Here is a 19,391-nt window from a genome sequence, read left to right as displayed (position 1 = left end):
CACAAGGCCCGATCTTTGGTAGTGTGTGCAAAACCGATTTTTGTTAGCAAGTTGTTCTCAAATGGGTTTGGTGTTTTTGGTTTAATCTCAAGAAGAGGTGTTACCCTTTAATGGGCTTGCCTTTGTATCTTGCAAGTTCTTACCATTGGTGGTTTTTCCTCCCAAAGAAGAGGCAACCAACCCCCTCTGCTTTGAGTAAGGTTGTGTGGGGACTTTCTCATAGACTTGATTGTGCAGCATTGTGTAACGCAAGAAGTGACACTCAAACTCATACAAGGTTGGCAATCTAGGTAGTGAGATAATTTGCTAGATAAAATAAAAGTATTTTTCGAGAAACCTATTTAGGAAGAACGTAACCTGATCGTCGTTTAACTTCGGAGAGTGAGTAGTGAACTTCGCAACTAAGTACCTATATTCAGCTAGTTTAACTTTCAGATCATCCCCTTTCTTAATAGAGACCTTGTGAAGTGCAAAATCAAGATCGATATGTTGAGTGCGATCTCTTGCCACATAGTGGTCAATGAGATGACTTCAATACTCAAATGCAAGGGGAAAATGCTGTAATTGAGAGTGGAGCTCAAGAAGAAACCCCTACATTAACTCAACATTGGCTGCGGCATTGCGAGATCTCCGTTGACCAATGTGATCAATGTGAGCTAATCAAGGATCCAACATAGGCTCTAGACAAACGACAAGGTCCCAAAGTCCCTGGGATTCAAGCACTTATTGCATGAAGTTTGACCAAGTGGTGAAATTCGACCCATTAAAAGGAGTCTTATCCATGAAGGCATTCTTAGTTGTTGCAATAGGAGTGGTAGTGCTCAGATAAGATGGATAGGGTGGGGGAATGAAGTACACTTGGGAGCGAGTTCCAGAGTGCCTACCATGTATGCAAGAAGTGTGCATAGTGGATTCGAATGTGAGCATGGAGAGACTAGGTATGGGCATGGTAACCACACGAGAAGCCCATGGCAGATGGATAGGGACACATGGAGCAGAAGATGGGGAGCAATGGATGGGAATCCCTACGTAGGAGTGGCCCATGAAAAGTGTGATGATGCACCATAAGCAAAGGATGAAAATTCCTACGTTTGAGAGGTCAAAGGGCATGTGTGACTAGGGGTAGTGAGGGGGGATGCCCGATATAGCCGTCCTGATGGGAAATGATGTGCTCACTTGTGGAAAGGTTAAGGGAACTATGTTTAAGGGTGGTATGACCTGTAAACGAAGTTGCATGGTGCAAAGTGGCTTGAGGGAAAGTGGATGGTATAGTGTTAAAGGATGGCATTCCCTATAACAATGCACCATAATGTGAAGTGGTAGAAAAGTATGAGTGTGGAATGGAGAATGTGAATGTGCTAGGAGCGGAAACAGAGGTTCCAACTCCCAGTGCGGGGGATGCGGATGTGGAGTATAATCCAAGTTTTTGGAATGAAGAAGAGAGGAAATCGAGGTATGCACTGGACGAGGGTCAAATGGGAGGGATTTAAGAAGAGTAGCTTACATGCTCAAATGAAAGAGAAGATGTAGATATACCTAATGAAGAATGTCTACTTTGAGAGCCCCCTCTATTGAAGTTTACATACAAAAAATCATCCAGATCTTGCACACCAAAAAGGGAAATGGGAGAGGGTTTTGATTCATACAACTCAAAGGGTTTGTACGAACTTGACACTGGGCCTAACTCAGATGAAGAAGATGGGTTGTCACTCATTCTAAATGTCGTATGTCCTCCATGATTGGAGAGATGGCCAGTCTCACTAACTCGTTTGGATGGAGTAGCAAAGCCAATAGGAGGGGTGTAAGTTTGACCGTACATGTTGCACAAGTACTCTTGAAACTCCTCCTTTGACATGAAATTGAAATCTGGAACAGGAGAAACCAAGGAAGGTGAAGGTGAAGGTGGGGTGTCGTCTTCCTTGCTAAGTCCATAATGCCTCCTCAAGGCCTCCAGTGATGGAGAAGCATGATAAGACATCTTGGGGTCCTGAGAAGGTGTGTGAGACATTGTGATTTGGTTACGAGTCGTTGGTGTGCCCCGCACAAAACCAAGCCTCCACAATATCCGTAGGAGGATACTCTTTACAAGAACATTGGCTCCGGTACCATGTGAAGAAAACTGTGGAGTAGCTACGAGGGTTTGCTTTGATGAAACATAGTGTATGACCACAACATAAACACAATGATACAGACACAGATGTGCAAAACTCAAACTCTAAAAGCAAAACTCAAAACTCAAACATAGAAACAAATAGAAGGAGAAGGAGAGAGAAAGAACACAACTTTGAAGTGCATGAAAACTATAAATGAATGAAGAGTGTATAGAGTCTGAAGGGCAAAGCAATAGCGTTAGAGAGTGACGTCCACTAGAGACGGATCCCAAGTAATGTAACCACTTGTCGGAGATGAGAGAGTGTTGAATAATGAAGGGCACTAGGATGGTCACCAAGACACAGTAGTTGGAGGCTGAAATTTGGTAAACATAACAATGTACCACTAGAGGAGGCTGAAAACTGATCATCCAAGGTAGGGAATTGTTAGAAACAATAGTAAAGGTGTTTGCTGATGTAGGAGGCCTACTAGACAGGAAAAAACACAAGCACCGCAATAGTTGCCTGATGGGAGAGATACCTGTCGCATGGCACAGCATCTTGAAAATGCGGGCTGACCAGCTGCTATGATGACACAATAAATGGAGACCTCCAAACAGCAGGGCGATGGTTGGAAACAGGCCGCCTAGGGCTAGATAGTGGCAGGCTGAAGTTTGTAATGGTTGGCAGCAAATGGTAGGTGGCTGATGGCTAAAATTTGTACGGTAGAGTGAGAAACATGCACAAAAGGATAAATACTAAATGGGGCAGATTGTCTATTTATAGATATGGATGGACCCTCCCAAATTAGTGTTTCATAAAAACTCTCTCGAACCATGCACCATTTTTGCATTTTTCATTAAATAAGCATATCTTAGGGCTTTAAGAGACTAATCAGCATGTAGTATATTTCTTAGCTCAATACACCTATCGCCTGTGGGCAGCTGAAAGGCAAATGCAATCAACAACAGAGTGTTTAACAGCTGGTGATGGCATTGGAGGTCCAAACACATCAAGGGAGGGCTACTAGGCAATAGGTGGCAGCATGGAAGAAGTTGGCAATCAAGTAGAGGGTTAGATGGAGTGATGGCAATAGTCATGAAGGTTGGACCACTATGTGATGGGAGACTGATGGCCAAAATTTGCACACAAGGGTGAGAAACCTGCACTAAAGAGATGAGGATTGAATAGGGGCAGCTTATCTATTCATGGATGTGGATGGACCCTCCAAAATTAGGATTTTACGGAAACTCTCTCGAACTATGTCCCTTTTTAGGGTTTGTCATTAAATAAGCATGTTTTGGGGCTATTTAAGAGGCTAGTCAGCATGTAACGCATTTTTTAGCTCAACACCTGCTCTCAGGCCCAAAATAGGGCTGGAAAGGAAGGCCAACCCAGTTTTGCCCAAGGCATCCCACCCCAAATCATCCAAGGCATCGGACAAAGGGTGCATGATCGTTGCTTAGTGGTCTACCAATACTACTAAGGTGATGGTCTTCTTACCAAGGAAGTCCAAGTAGTCACCCTAGAGAGGACAGGGCATTGGACAAAGGTTGCTCATTGGTTGCCCAGAGGCCTACCAAGTCTTGCAAAGGAAAATGGAACCACAATGAACCTTTTCTTTTCTTTTTGAAAGGTTTTGAGAGATTGTTTGCGGTTGAGTAAGTGACTGTAGCATATAGGAATAAGAAGGGATGGTTAGATCCAACCCATCGCAAAACAGACAAGCTATCCATCCACTCGAGAGTATCGATGACGACGGAAGGGCAATGAAGTAAGGGTGGTGTGGTGTACAAACCGCTAGTGGAAATAACTTAGGATCTATGTAGTGGTGCTCTGCACAGTGAGTATGCTACATGTTGTGAAATGCTCATGAAGTAAAGATGCCACTTGGACAATGTTCCTTGTTTAGGAAAATTGTTCACTTACCCAAGTGCCCTTTACAAAGATGATGAAATCATGCAATTCAAAAGGATGAGGTGCAACAAAGGGGGGCAAGGCCAATATCAAAGACAATTGCCAAAACTTATAGAATACCAAGAAGGGTAGCAACCCCCTCTCAACCTTGGATGTCGATGTTAAAGGAGGAAGAGAAGCTAGATGTCAATCTTCATGTGGTGCGGAGAACCATTAAGTGAGGAAGCATCCCAACTAGAAGAACAAGATAGAAGTTGTTGCCATGATAGCATCAAGAGAAATGCTAAATGATCTGCCTTGGGAGGGGAAGCCTTGATGCCAGTAGAAGACCAAAACTCCTATGATGATGAAACCATGAATGGAATGGCTTGCATCCCAAGTCTCCAACACAAGTAGGACTGGTGCAAACCTGCATGTTAGTCCTACATTGAAAACAAAACCTTGCAAAAGAGATGAAGATCTGCAAGTACAAAGGTCAATAGTGAGATGCCCCAAAAGACAAAACAAAACTGAAGCAAAAAGCTAACTAAATGAACAATGCAATGATACAAATGTGTGTGTGTGAGTGTGAGTAAATGCAATGGTAGTAAGAATTAAGATTTAAGAAAAAAATCCTATGGGTCTAACTCAATAGACTTAAGACCTAAGAGTGCAAAGATGGAGCTAATCTAAGGATGTGGTCACCATCGCATATGCCCACTAGACGTTTGTGCCAATGAAATGCCTGAGGAGGTGGTGAGGTAGTCCTATATGGAGTTGAATGTGAAGTGGATGCATAAACTGCAATGGGATCGGTACTCCCAAACCAATCAGTCAATCCCTTAACAGTAAAGAAGGATGGCTGTTGAGCTTGTCCGTGTGCCACATGTTCACCAAGCGGCTGCTGCTTCTTGGGTCGAAGGAGTAGATGGAATAGCAACAGGACTGGCCAACTAGAGTGGAGGTAGTCGCAGTGGTCTGTTGAGGTTTCTTTGGAGGAAGACCCTAGGCCTTGGTACAACAATCCTCGTCCACATGGCCTGATCTCTATTAGTGTGTGCAAAACCTATTTTTCTTAGGGAGTTTTTGCCGGATGGATTTTTTTTCTTTGGTTTCATCGGAGGAAGGGGTGTCACCCTTGTTCTGAGTTTCCTTTGCATCTTGTGGGTTCTTGCCACTGCTGATTTTACCTTGTGAGGATGATGCAATTAGTCCCCTCTTTGAATAAGTATGTGTAGAGGATTTCTTGTAGACTTTATCATGCATCATTGTATAATGTAAGACATGGCACTCAAACTCATAGGTTGGCTATCTAGGTAGTGAGATAAGGTGCTAGATAACTTGGAAGTATTTGTCGGGTAAATTGTTCAAGGAAAATGTGACCATTGTCTAACATTTCAGGGAGCTAGAATTGGCAAACTCTAGGAGTGTAACTACCAGTATTTGGCCAACTTGACATTTAGATCATCCCCTTTCTTCATGGAAAACTTCAAAAGCTCAAAGTCGAGATTGATACATGGAGTGTGATCTCATGCCATATAGCAGTCAATCAGATGACTCCAATGCTCAAATGCAAGGGGAAAACACTATAACCAAAGAGTGGAACTCAAGAATTAACCCCAATATTGACCCAACATTGGCTGTGGCATTGCGAGCTCTCCATTGATGGATGTGATTAGGGTGAGCTAATCGAGGATCCCTGGCGTAGGCTCAAGACCAATGACAAGGTTCCAAACTCCTTGAGATTCAAGCACTTGTTGCATAAAGCTCAACTAAGTGGTGAAATTCGACCTATTACAACGACTCTTATCCGTGAATGCATTCTTGGCTATTGCAACACTTGGGACTGGGTCCTAGAGTGCCTACCATGAATGCGAGAAGTGTACATAGTGGATCCGAATGTGGACATGGTAACCGCATAAGGAGCCCATGGAGGAGGGATAGGGACACATGTAGCAAAGGATGGGAATCCTTGCGTAGGAGTGACCCATGGAAGGTGTGATGGCACACCATAAGCAAAGGATGGAAATCCCTACGCTTGGGAGGTCAAAGGATGTGCGTGACTGGGGATAGTGAGGAGGATGTCCATCACAGTCGTCCCAATGGGAAATGATGTGCTCACTTGTGGAAAGGTGGAGGGAATTGTGTTAAAAAGGGTGGCATGCCCTATAACGAAGCCCCATGGTGCAAAGTGGCTTGAGGGTAAGTGGAGGTAGTGTTAAAGGGTGGCATTCCCGGTAACAATGCAGCGCGATGTGAAGTGGTAGAAAAGTGTGAATATGGAACAGAGAATGAGAATGCACTAGGATTGGCAATGGAGCTTCCGACTCGCAGTGTGGAGGATGCGGATGTGGAGTGCAATCTAGGATTTTGGAATGAGGAAGAGAGGAAATCAAGATGTGGGCTAGAAGAGGCTGGAATGGGAGGGATTTGAGAAGAGTTTCTTACATGCTGAAATGAAACAGAAAATGTAGATGTACCTGATGAAGGATGTTTGCTTCAAGAGTTCCCTCTATTGAAGTTTACATATAGAAAATCATCCACATCCTACACACCAAAAGGAGAAACAAGAGAGGGTTTTGATTCATACGACTCAAAGGTGTTGTACGAACATGACAGTGGGCCTGGTTGAGATGGCAAAGATGGGTTGCCAATCGTCCCAATCGTCATATATCCTCCATGATTGGAGAGGTGGCCAGCCTTACCAACTGGTCTAGATGGAGAAGCAAAGCTGGTAGGAGGGGTGTTAGTTCAACGATATGTGATACGTTAGTATTCTTGAAACTCCTCTGACATGAGATTGAAATATGGAACAAGAGAAAACAAAGAACGTGAAGCTGAAGGTGGAGTGTCATCTTCCTCGTTGAGTGCATAATGCCTCCTTAGGGCCTCCAGCGATGGAGAAGCCTGATAAGACATCATGGGATCCTGAGAAGAAGGTAACTGAGACATTGTGATTCGCTTATGAGTTGTTCTTGTGCCTCACACAAAACCAAACCTCCACAATATCCACAGGATACCCTCTATAAGAGCACCAAACCTAATACCATGTGAAGAAAACTAGGGAGTAGTTGCTAGGGTTTGCATTGAGGAAACATCAAGTGTATGACCACAACAAAAACACAATGATATAGACATAGACATGCAAAACTCAAACCCTAAAAAGCAAAACTCAAAACTCAAACACAAACAAATCACAAATAGAAGGAGAGAGAAAGAGAACAACCTTGAAGTGAATGAATATTGTAAATGAATGGAAGAGTGTATAGAGTGCCCAAGGGCAGAGCGGTGGTGTCGGAAAGTGACATCCACCAAAGATGGATCCCAAGTACTATGACCACCAGTGGGAGTGTGAGAGTAAGGAAGCTATCAAACGCAGATCCCAGTGGAGGCTGGAGAAGTTGGCAACAAGGAAGATGAAGTGGGAGAAGGTAGGTGGCAACAAGAAGCTGCAAATGCAAGTAGTCGAGGGGGTGATGATGACAAGCTGCAGCCAGAAGCTGCAAACGCAGCAGTCGAGCAGCTCCAAACATAGCAATGGAGAGTCACTAGGTAGCAGGTGGAAGCATGGAAGAAGTCACCAATTAGTTGGAGGGGTAGGCAGAGTGATGGGAGTGGTTGTGAAGGCTGGATTGCCAATTGGTGGGAGTTTGATGGCTGAAATTTGCACACAAGGGTGAGAAACTTGCATTGAAGAGATGAAGACTTAATGGGGGCATCTTGTCTATTTATAGATGTGGATGGACCCTCCCAAATTAGGGTTTCCTAGAAACTCTCTCAAACCGCGCCCCGTTTTAGGGTTTTTCATTAAGCATGTTTTAGGGCTGTTCAAGAGGTTAATTGATGCATGTAATGCATTTTTAAGCTCAACAGCACAACCCTCATCCTCGGATACCTTACTAAGGAGGACCAACTAACTGTTTCAGTAGGCAACAGCTGAGACTTCAAAAACACACCATCTGAACATAGGTGTTTAACCAAGTGATGCACCTAGCAAGAGTGGAACCCACATCGCACAGCTTCAACCACTAGGCTGATTTGGGATGGTTATGCTGTTTACTTCATAGAGATATTGGGCAAAAATATTTCTAATCGCTGTGTTTTTCCTTGTTTGTCTGCGCTTTGAATGCAAAATAGAAGAGTGTAAGACACAAGCAAGGGGAAATGATTCTGTGTAGACTGAGATGATACTAACACTTCCTATAAGAGATTGGGTAGGAGACGCCCAAGGAATGAAATGTCAAAGAACTGAAGAAAATAGAAGAACCTTTGTGAAGAGATCTGCCTCATTGTCCACAAATAATAAACAAGATCGTTCTCCCTATTAAAATGCACACTCAAGCAAGAGAGTATTAGTTCTTTATACAAGTCCCTTAGTTGGAGTGCCCAGCCATGAGAGATTGTTGCCTTCCACCATGAGACTGATCTATGTAAATGCCATGATTTGTTAGCCCTTTTGTCCATCCATATATATTTGCATCAACATGTCATTGCTGAATTTATGTGAATATCAAAGTTTCCTTTAGATACGTAATCCACCATGGTTGAGTATAATCCAACTACAAGACGACCAAAAATGACATCAGACTACCTTGGAGCTGCTCCCAGATAGCTGCATACCCATGTAGAATTCAGAAAATGTGGTGCATTGAATGAAAGATATGACCTTGTTCTTTGTAGGAAGCAATGAATTGGAGAGGCTAAAAATGTCAAGTCTTGCCATGCAATTCAATTACCTATGCATGAGATGTTTATCTGGCCATGTTCTGACTTTGGAAGATGCCAAAAGCATTTGCCCCATAGAAAGGTCCAAAGGTATGAATGCTGGACTCATATTATTTTCGGACATTAGCCAGTCATTATATCCTGTCGGGCACTAATTTCTGGATATTGAACCTCCCCTCTAGCGCCACCAACAAAGACCTAGCTGTGGGCTGAAGAATAGAGAGCTGCAACTCCTCTAAACCATTGCTCTTGAAATTCTATCTTCACCATAGTGCCGTTCAAGAGCTTCCAATCCACTCTGTCATATGCCTTCCTGAAATTGAGAACAGGGCTATAAGGTCCTGGTTTGAGAGGATCATTTTGGAATACCTTTTGTAACTTGTGTTTTGCTTTCTCAACATCAACAAAGAAGTGGTAAATCTCTAGATATGGTGTGCATACCATTGCTATGACCATTTCATCCATGCAAAATTTGCATTCTGATCTGAAATAAATTGGGTGCTAAATTTACTTTGTTGTAAATGATCTCAAACAAAATGGGTAGTAAAATTCATTTGCTGTAAAAGATTCCAAAGCAAATATATTTCATAATTAACAAGAATTTTCCTTCCTATTTCCAGCATAAATCCTTTATTCATCAAAAGTCTTATATTGACCCTTGTTTCTTGAATCATTCAGGAGCTTCTTGAGGTAGTTCAGGTTGTGGCAAGGGAACTGATTGCTGTGATTTCTGTCGTGCCTCGTCTACGGGAGCAACGCATGAGTGCATTAGGACCTGACATTTCAGTTCAGCAGACTACTTCTAAGACTATACTGAGTCCTTCATCTTATGCCTCATTACCAAGCTACTTTGAAGTATGCATGTACTTTGTAAACTACAAAGTCCCTTGACATAAAACTATCTGGTCTTGCTGTTGCAACCAATTGTGTTGTCTCGAGAAATGAATCTCTATTTTTCTTATTGATACAACTTCTGCAAGTTGAATATAACAGGTGATTGCTATGGACCAAGAAGAGGTTCTTATGATGATCACAGCAGGAGTCTTGGGGGTCACAGAGAGGGTTCAACAATATTTACAGTATTGGGAGAAGAAGTACAAAAGTGTGTGGGATCAAGATAAAGATGCTTACATGCGCCGGTAAACCAGCAAGAGAAAGAAAATATTAATCCATGTTGGTTTATTCTTCAGTTGATTGTAGAGTGTTCATCATGATTCTTCATCTAAATAGATGATGCTAAAATAGATATGGCAGACAAAAGTTACATAAGCTATGTAAGTAGAAATAAACAATACTAGATAAATAGAGGGTTCAAAGTAGGAAGACGGTATGGAAGCATCTTCCTTTGTTTGTTTACAAAGAAAATAAAATTCTACCAATGACACCTCAGAGGAAAACCCCCTGAGGTAAAATACAAAGTACAAAGAATGCCTTGTAAGGGGTTGCTAAGTACATCATGAATACAATGATTTGAATGAACACACAATTTGGTGGGCTGTAATGTCAAACCATGTGATGTGCTAAGTGAAAGCTGTGAGAGTCCTATGTCCAGGACAGGAAGAGAAGAGAAGAGAAGAGAAGAGAAGAGAAGGGAAGGGAAGGGAAGGGAAGGGAAGGGCAGGACAGGACAGGAAGAGAAGGGAAGGGAAGGGTAGGGAAGGGAAGGGAAGGGGGAGAGGAGAGGAGAGCTGATCTGATCAGATCAGAGCAGACCTGCAAGCAAAGCAGAGCAGAGCAGAGCAAGCAGAGCAGATCAGATCAGATCAGATTTAGGTGAATGTGTATGATTTGGAGCAGACCTGCATGATCAGAAGCGCAAACATAACCCGTGTACTCTGCTACTACATCAGTCATGTCTGAATTGAGCACCGCTTTTATCAATCAGGTGGTGGAGGCTTTGGGGCCCGATTCAGATGCTGAGGAGGGGGAAGAAATGGTTCCATATACTGAGATGGCCCAAAGACCCTTCTTCATCAGGATGAGCTTGATGCGGGTTTGCCAGGTGTGAAACCCGACTCCTTTGAATCGAGCATTTGGAGAGTCTTTTCCCATGTTGAGGTGGCAAGATCAGTAGCAAATCAACTCCAGAATTCTGAGATTTTATCAGTGGAAGAGCAGATTACAATGTGTCAAGAGACACAGGTAATGATAGTGTGAAAACACACTATGTCTGTGCTGATGTTGAGTTTGAATCTTCTTGTTCGGGGTTGTTCGGTCGTTCTTCAATCTTCTCAGGTCCTTCCCCTCCTTGATTTGGTGCTGGGACAGTAGGTCAGAGTGGGCTTTAGCTTGGTTTAGTGGCAGGAGTGAGAAAATGAGAGAAAAAATGAGCTTGGAAGATTTTGGCTATGGTGGAATTAGGGTTTCTGAGACAGGGGCCTGGTTTTTCAGCTACTGTGACCTCAATACTTGATCATTTTCAAAAAATTTTACATGTCTAGGAAGCTTATGTCAAGGGCTATCAAAGCCCCATGGAGATCGTCCAGATCGCGGGCAATACAGCGCACGCAGAGCACTCGATCAGAATCGGGTCTATCACAGGTATGTCCAGGCTGGCTATGGTGGCCACAGGACAGAAACACAGAAGAATGACAATGCTGGAGCTATAGGAGCCCAATGTTGGATTGTTATGCAACAGAGGGAAGCTTAGGGAGTTTAGGAACAATCCTCTAGAAGAGAGCTTGGGGAGATATTGCCTGGTTCAAGAGATCTAAGAGCTCAAAGGCAGGTAGGTGCAGGTTTGGCTATGGCTGCCAAACAGGGCAGTGAGAAAAAAGAGTAGAAGATGAAGTCTTGAGCTGGACTGAGCTCAAGCTGAGCTAGATGAAAGTGAAATGGAGCTGAAGGAGTAGTGCCATGCCCGTCTGTGCTCTGATACCATGTGAAAGCTGCGGGATCTAGGACATGGCTGTGAGTTATGGTGGATGGAAGGAGAAGTGTGGACTCATGATGGAGAAGACAAAGACACTGTTTGTTACACAAGTGAATTAGGTTCCAAGATTGAGACTTGGACTCATAAACACAATCTTGTGTATGTGGACAATGACACTGACACTTCACTGAAAAGAAAAGAGTTCTATCATTGCATTTAGAAAAGGAAGCAAGTACAATGCTTTATAGGAAAGTAGGAAACTACAGTAGGCACCACTGTGCATATGGGATAGGTTAGCCTGCATGTCCTTGGCCCTGAAGCTCCATACAAAGAGGCTGTCAATGAGTGTGATTGCTGAATCTCAACACAACCCAGTCCTGATGCGTAGCCACTAGTCAAACGCAGCAAACATGCTTCTGATGGTTTGATAGGAAGACCCTGAGAAACCTCTGCTAGATGATCACCAGCTGCACTCCTATGCACAGGTCACATCCACCAGTGAGGAATCACAAGATTTAGATTGGGAACATTTGGTGGAGTTTGCTAATACATTACTGCAAGATTATATCCAGCACAACCATGAGACCTTCCATGTCCAGGATCAAGATGATGTTTTGGAAGCTGCTGTGGTTACAAAGAGAATGTTGCGTTCACTTTCAGCATTTTACAAAAGACGGCTTATCCTTTTCTTTACAAGCCGAAGTTCGTGCTTTCTTGGATTTTCCACTAGTTGAATTCCTTTCCATTGGGTGACTGTGTGGAAGAGATTTTTGTGGGACCACAGGGCTTTTATGAAGTAATGTTAAAGTCGGCCATGCTTTGTGATAATCTCTTAGCCAAAGTGCCTTTGCTTTTTGATCGCCACCTTGTTCATGCCGTGCCTTGGCAACTGTTGGTTGATTTGCAGTGCTTGCTTCAATAGGAGTGTCCGATGTGGGTGGAAGTGGAAGCTTGGCCTGTTGTGTATTGGCCTTTGCTAAAGGAAGATGTAGTAGCTATTGGTTGATCTTGGTGCCTCCCAATTTAAGGGCCACAAATCATAACCGCATGTGTATGTTATGGGATACCTCTCGCAAGAGGCCTAACTGGCTGCATCTAAATTTCCGTGGCATTCCATCATTGCATTTTCATTTGAAATCGAGTACTTTTTCCGGCTATTGTTTCTCTTGTGGATAATTGGGGCATTTTATGGCTGAATTCCCAGAAAAAAATGTAGCTCTAGAGGCTAGGAGTGCCCCAGCTATTAATGAGGATCTCACGGTTGATATTCTTCCGGATGATGAAGCCCCTTCCGTGATCAATATAGACAAGGGGAAAAGCCTATGCAGTCTTTGGATCACCCAGATCAAGGTTGGGTGGATGCACACCCTAAAAGAAGCAAGAAGAGTATTATTGACTTTCAGCTACTATGCCTGGCCCTGCCAACACTCTCTATGCACCTGTACGACAAAAGATAAGGCCCACGCGGCACGTTCAAATAATGACACGGTCTCTTCTACCCCTCCAACACCCTTTGCAAGGAAAGGTTTTGTGGACCGTTTTAAAGATCCGCCCGCAAAGATTGCCTTTGACACACAGGGTAAGGTGATTATACCATGGGATCACCATTATCGAAGGTCCAACCCAAAAAAGGGAGGTGATCCATCTACCTTAAAATTGGTGAGTCAGAGGATGAACTCATTTATAGTGCTGGCTGATTTTCTTGATGAGGAAACTCTTGAATTGCTAGCACAAAAGTTAAATCGAGGCAAAACCAACCTCACATTTGTGACCTTCTGTCTCTGAATAAATATAAAAGTCGCCACTTGGAACGTGCATGACATTTGCTTGCACAATATGCAGCATGACATGTGGCGCATTCTCCACGATAATCAGTGGGATTTTTATGTGCTGTTGAGCATAAGAGTCATGATGATGTAGCAAGATTGTGGATTGCCACAGGTTTCGCTTGTTTATGCTAGGGGCTTTGCACAACATTACTTTGGTGTGCTCATGGTTGCTCATGAGAGAATTCAGTCGGTCGTGATCAAGAATGATGTGTATGGTCATTTTCTAACGGTCAAAATCATGTTTGAAGGGGAGGTCCTATGGCTCATGGGCCTATATGCCCCAGATGATCCCTTGTCTAGACATGGTTTGTGGAATAGATTGGTAGCCTATTCAGCACTTGGTAGAGACTAGGTTTGTTGATGGAAGATTTCAATATATGTATTGATACATCGCAGTCTACCTCTAAGCATTCAGTGATGGATGCTCCCGAGAGTTGTGTTTGGCATGAGCTTGCTTTGAATGTTCTCAAAAAATATCTTTGGTCCTGGCTTTGCCCATTGAATCCAAGATTCACTCTTCACTCCACGTAGCATATCACTACATGGTCTGGATTGGATCGTATCTACATCATGCACAATGATGCCTTCATGCTAGATATCTTGGACGTGGAAGTCTTGCAATGCCATGCCTTGTTGGACCATTTTCTTGTGCAGTTTGAGATTCTTGTGGAGTTGGTGGTTCCTTTTGTGTAGTTTTTGGGCAAAGCTTCCATTGCACTTTAATTCGTCTTATTTGGAGCACCCTATTTTCAATGGTTATATGGGGCAACTGCTTGACCAATTTGTGTATGATTTCCCATGAGGATGAGCTCACTCCTTTGAGCAATTGATAGGTAATGTACAAAGGGTCATACAATATGGCATTCATCATGCATCCCTATGTAGACAGCATTGACATGCAGCAGAGGAACTATTAGCCTTGGTGCGTTCATTGCCTCTTGAGTCCTTGGATGATCTATTCTTGTCCTCATTAGCTATGCCATTGGTTGATCTTATCCAGCAGTTCCAATTGAGATCTTATCAGTTGGCTAAATTGAAATCTTTGACTCACAATTCGCAAGATGCCTCTTGCCTGTCTCATAAATTTTGTTTAGTTCTGCATCCTTCCCTTGCTCGTGAGAATATGGTTAGACTATAGCATCCAAATGGGCTAGATCCGGAGTCCATTGTTCGCACGTGTCATAACTATTTTATAGAGCTTCTTGACTATTTTTTGGAGCTCTTGGCTTGGCCCAGCACCCCTCTGAGCATATGTCTAAGGCCAGTTCGGCTTTTTATACTTTGGTCTGGGACCATGTCTCATCTGATATATAAGTTACACTGGAAAGTGACATTCATTAGGATGAGGTCATGGATGTGCTATTGTACTTACCCATGGATAAAAGCCCCAATTGGGATGGTCTCACTAATGAATTTTTGGAGACCTATGCAACTCATCTAGCGAAACCTTTGGTTGTGATGTGTCAATAGGTTTGGGAAATGGGACCTATGTCAGCATCATGGAAGGAGGGAGTTATTAGATTGTTCCTGAAAGTGCCATCTCCATCAATGTTGAAACATTGAAGACCCATCTCAATGGGCTTGATGTATAAATTTTTTTCTAAAGTGTTGGCTAACCACCTCCATAGGCATCTCCTTGCCATTGTGCACCCCAATCAGTATGGACTCATTAAGGGTAGAAACATTTTTCATAATGTTGGCTAACCACCTCCATAGGCATCTCCTTGCCATTGTGCACCCCAATCAGTATGGACTCATTAAGGGTAGAAACATTTTTCATAATGTGTTGAATATGCAGATTGGAATTGACTATGCCAAGCACTCTAATCAGGAGGTGGTATTAGTGCAGTTGGATTTGGAGAAAGTTTTGATTATTTGGATTGGTCCTTTCTTGCAGAACTGATGCATACTATGGGTTTGGGCCACGCATGTCTCAATTGATCTATACCATCAGTGCTGATGCTTCTTCGAGGGTTAGGTTAAATGGTGGTGTTATTAACCTCTTTCCCTTGGCACACTTGGTTCAACAAGGCTATCCATTGAGTTTCCCTTTGTTTTTTGCCTTGGCAACACATTCAATGCTCATCATGTTATCACATATGGTGAGCACTGGGCAGTTGGCTGGTTTATCTTTTTTTTTGGACAACATTTTGTTGCTAAGTCGCTAGCAAACAAGACCTTCATGATCTTGTATACACAAAAGGACAATCTTCGTAAGGCATTGGATGTTTGCACATTGTTTGGGCATGCTTGTGGTCTCCATGTTAACGCTGAAAAACCATCCCTCATTAGCTACACTAAATCTAACATCTAGTCCTTGGGATGATAGGGGTGGTGGTGCCCCATGGCAATGTTGTTAGACACTAGGGATATCCTTTGTGTGTTGATTTTTAGTCAAAATACTTGCTAGAATGGATCTCCTAAAAGATGGAGACAAAAGTTATCTCTTGGAAAACACAGACATAGCTCTTTCATATACGCCTCGAAGTAGGCGAGCCCATCATGTTGCCTAGGGTTACCTTCTTTTTACCACTTTTGCTTGGGGACATTGCTTCTTTGAATGCTCTTACCAAACATATCCATTTCGTGTTGTGTGAAAGAGTCTCCTTGCATGCAGGTATCTCTTGGATTTGTTGAAGCTATGTTTGTACCTTGAAAAGCATGGGTGGTGGGGCGATTTTGAATGTACAAACCCATATGGTGGCCCTTTGTTGGTCACTCTTTACCGCAATATGTATTGATTGTCATCCTTGAGTCTTTATAGTCTGCTTTTTTCAGGAAGACCGAGGTATTGTACAAGGTAACACTAGCACGTAGGCATCATCGTGGCACGTTCTTAATTCTGATGCTCACTTTTCCATATCCTCCATTTTGGTGAATCATTTGGTTTTTTCTTAAAGGCTCGTTCTTGAGAAGGCTTGTTGGCATCCTATAGAGGATCGTCTCGAATCAAATTCCTTTCAATGGAATTTGTTAGCAATGTCGTGGTTGCTCTCTTGGGGGGTGAAACAAGAGGATGGGCCCAAGTTCCAATCGTATGGCACATTTGGGTTTGTCTTTTGTTGCAGATGCCACTTCAATGAGTAGTGGGGGGTTGATGGGTTTCCGTACAGCTAGGAAATTTTTCTAGATTCCTCATAGATATCGTGTCTTGTGGGGCTGGATTGAAAGGTTGATGCAGCCTATGCAGCCGTTTCCTGCACTTGACTGGGATTTCCATTGGCAAGATTGGGATCCAACTAGCTATCTTTATCTTCAAAAGGCGTCAACTAACTAGGTGTATCATCTCTTAATTAAGGACAAGCAATGGCTGGTTATTAAAGCCAATGCGATTTGGGGCATGCACAAATCCTAGGCTTGGTGGAAAATGAGAGTGCTAGAAGGGTTCAAATGCAAGATCTTTCTTTGGAGAGTGATCATTGGTGGGCTTCCCCTTGCTTCAGCCCTTACTAAGCGCTGAATCTCAAATGGCTAATACTGCTCATTTTGTACAACTAACATGGAATCTTTGCATCATAGATTTATTTCCTACCCTTTGGCAGGAAAAATTTGGGCTCTTCTAATAGATATTTGGCAAGCGGTGGTTAGTCTATCGTTGCACCCTTTTGATTGGGTTTTTGCCACAGTGCCAAGTATCCCACCCTTGTGCAGCCACATATGAAGGTCTTGTTCTATTTATTTAGATTTTGGGGCTCTTGGCATAATTCGATCACCCAAAATTCTTTCATCTTTGACTTTATAGTGGGCATCCAAGGACACAACCAAACTCAAGGGTCTTCTACACTAGCAGTTAGATCTTGTGCAGCATGCTAATCTTCTCCCTAGGGAGGATTCAGCTCCTTGGCATACAACAAAATCTTCTCCTTCTTTGCTTTGACTCGCGCCCTCGCCCCAAGTTGTGTAACGGCCGCCTGTCTGCCGTTTCCCCCTCCTGTGTGGCTGTCCCCCTGGTTGGCCATCCCCCCCCCCTCCGCCAGCGACAGCCACCTGCGTCCATTTCTGCCCCCCCCCCCCCCCCGCCAGGGCCCGTCGACAATTACTTGTGCACGCCGTCTGCATCCGCCCTACCCCCCCCCCCCCCCCCGAGTGCCACCTTGACGGGAGGCCTGGCCCGCGATCAATCTGCAACACCACCGCCATTGAAAACAGACCCCCCCCCCCCCCCCTTCCCCTCTAGTTGCTCCCTCCCCTTGTAGCAACTCTCCATTCAGCAGCATAGCAACGCGATAGGTAGGTTCTCCCAAAAGGGACGGGCAATGGAAACCTTTGGTCAGACGCCGGCGTACTCACCGAGTGCCCCCTAGTCAAACACCTTGCGCGTAGTCCTCTTTGAGGAGCAGCTCTTAGTCATCCGAGCTAAGGAGTTAGAGCTAATGGAAACAACAATCTATGGTCAGGTAGTAGGACATTTCCCAGTTAGGGCCCAGCTTCGGGACTGGCTCCACTCCACGCTGAGTATCAGCTCGGCGCAGATCAAGGAGGCGGTCCTGTTGGGCCAAGGGATCTTCATGGTCCGCCTCAATTCGGCAGACGCAACTTGCGAGCTACTCGCCAATTCACCTTATGCATCCACGAAGGGGGTCATATACATGGTCCCTTGGTACAGCGGCTTCACTGTGGAGGCGTTTGCACTCCACAACAGGTTTCTTCGGCACCCGGTCACACTCCTCTTCCCCGGCCTGGCGATTGAGTACCACCAATTAGTGGAAGACTTTGGGAGGCTCTTCGGCACTCTCCTTCCCGCATCCTTCGCGGATGCAGTGACAGTAGCGGCAGGGGTCCCAAAGGTACGGGTGGCAATGAAGGAGGTCAAGAATATCCCACAGTTCCTAGAGATTGAGGCAGGCGGGCATTCCTTTAGGCAGCAGGTCATTGTGACTGGGCAACCAGGGCAGTGCTTGCGCTGCCAAGACTTTGGGCATCAGGCAGCAGTTTGTACACGGTTTAGAGCCAAGGCGGCTCCGCCCACAGGTCCGCAGGTGGACGTTGACGGTTTCACAAGGGTCCAGAGGCGACAGGGAGGGAGACGGCAAGGGGGGGCGCAGCCAGCCCCTTAGGCCCAGCCTCGTCAGCAAGGTGATGGCGGACGAGCGCCCCCCTTTCGGCAGAGCACTCCACAGCCCCCCCCCCCCTGCCCGCCCAACCCGGCAGGACCGATCCCCCCCATTTTCTCCACATGAGTCACAGATTGCCTCGCCGAAGCCTCCACAGGCCCCTCACCCACCCCCCCCCCTCCCACATCCCATCCCCCCCCCTCCCTCCACTAACCATGGCCCACAACCCCCCCTTGCCAGGGCTACCACCCCCTCCCCACACCCACCATGCATCTCTAGCCATCCCACCATAGCGCGATCCACTCCACCCCCATCACCCCCCCTACCGAGCACTCCCCCTGATCCGCACCCAGGTCTTGTGAGCCCCCCCAGACCCACTCCCCCTCCTCCCACAGGAGGTGATGAGCCACACACAGCTACCTCCTCTACACACTAGCAGTCCCCCCCCCCCCCCCGGTCCACACAACCACCAGCTCATCTGCCCCTATCACCCGCCATACTTTCCCGAGACAGGCACAGCTGTTGCCACAAGAGTTTTTTCGCAGTGGCCTATGGTCTTACCTGCGAGTTGCGGAGCGTAGAGAGTTCCCACTACCTCTAGAGGTGGGGATCTTTGTGGTTCGTAAGTCAAGGAGGGGCAAGGTCCACCTACTAGCACCACCGGATGGACCAAACTACGCTTTCTTCTTTCAGTCATCCTTCTCAGAGGAGTGGACGACTACACAAATTGAGGACAAATTGAAGAGTCAGGTGGCAAATCACATCTCCTAGTGGATGGGAGATGAAGGACTAGCACTGTTCGCACAACAGTGGCCAGGTTGCATGATGGACATTAACTGGTGGACTGGCGCTGACGTCCCCCATTTGAGCATTATCTTTCGAGGCCCCCCACAGTGGGGAGCGCCAAGGGATGTGATTGAGTGGC

General features: G+C 44.9%; 1 protein-coding gene across 1 annotated transcript in view; it reads left to right on the top strand.

Moving 5' to 3' along the window:
- Positions 1 to 19,391, top strand: part of LOC148040346 (dynein-1-beta heavy chain, flagellar inner arm I1 complex-like) — a 288,628-nt gene that overhangs the window by 145,923 nt on the left and 123,314 nt on the right. Inside the window, exons 15-16 of the mRNA XM_087698625.1 lie at positions 9,390 to 9,566; positions 9,705 to 9,850. Coding sequence (XP_087554751.1) covers positions 9,390 to 9,566; positions 9,705 to 9,850 — 323 coding nt within the window. The remainder of the gene's footprint in view (positions 1 to 9,389; positions 9,567 to 9,704; positions 9,851 to 19,391) is intronic.

The sequence above is a fragment of the Lygodium microphyllum genome, chromosome 2 (genome assembly GCF_053477565.2).
Source record: "Lygodium microphyllum isolate KBCC chromosome 2, Lygodium_microphyllum_v1.1.10, whole genome shotgun sequence".
Lineage (NCBI taxonomy): Eukaryota > Viridiplantae > Streptophyta > Polypodiopsida > Schizaeales > Lygodiaceae > Lygodium > Lygodium microphyllum.
Note: the sequence above shows the minus strand (reverse complement) of the source record. Positions and strands in the feature narration are given on the sequence as shown.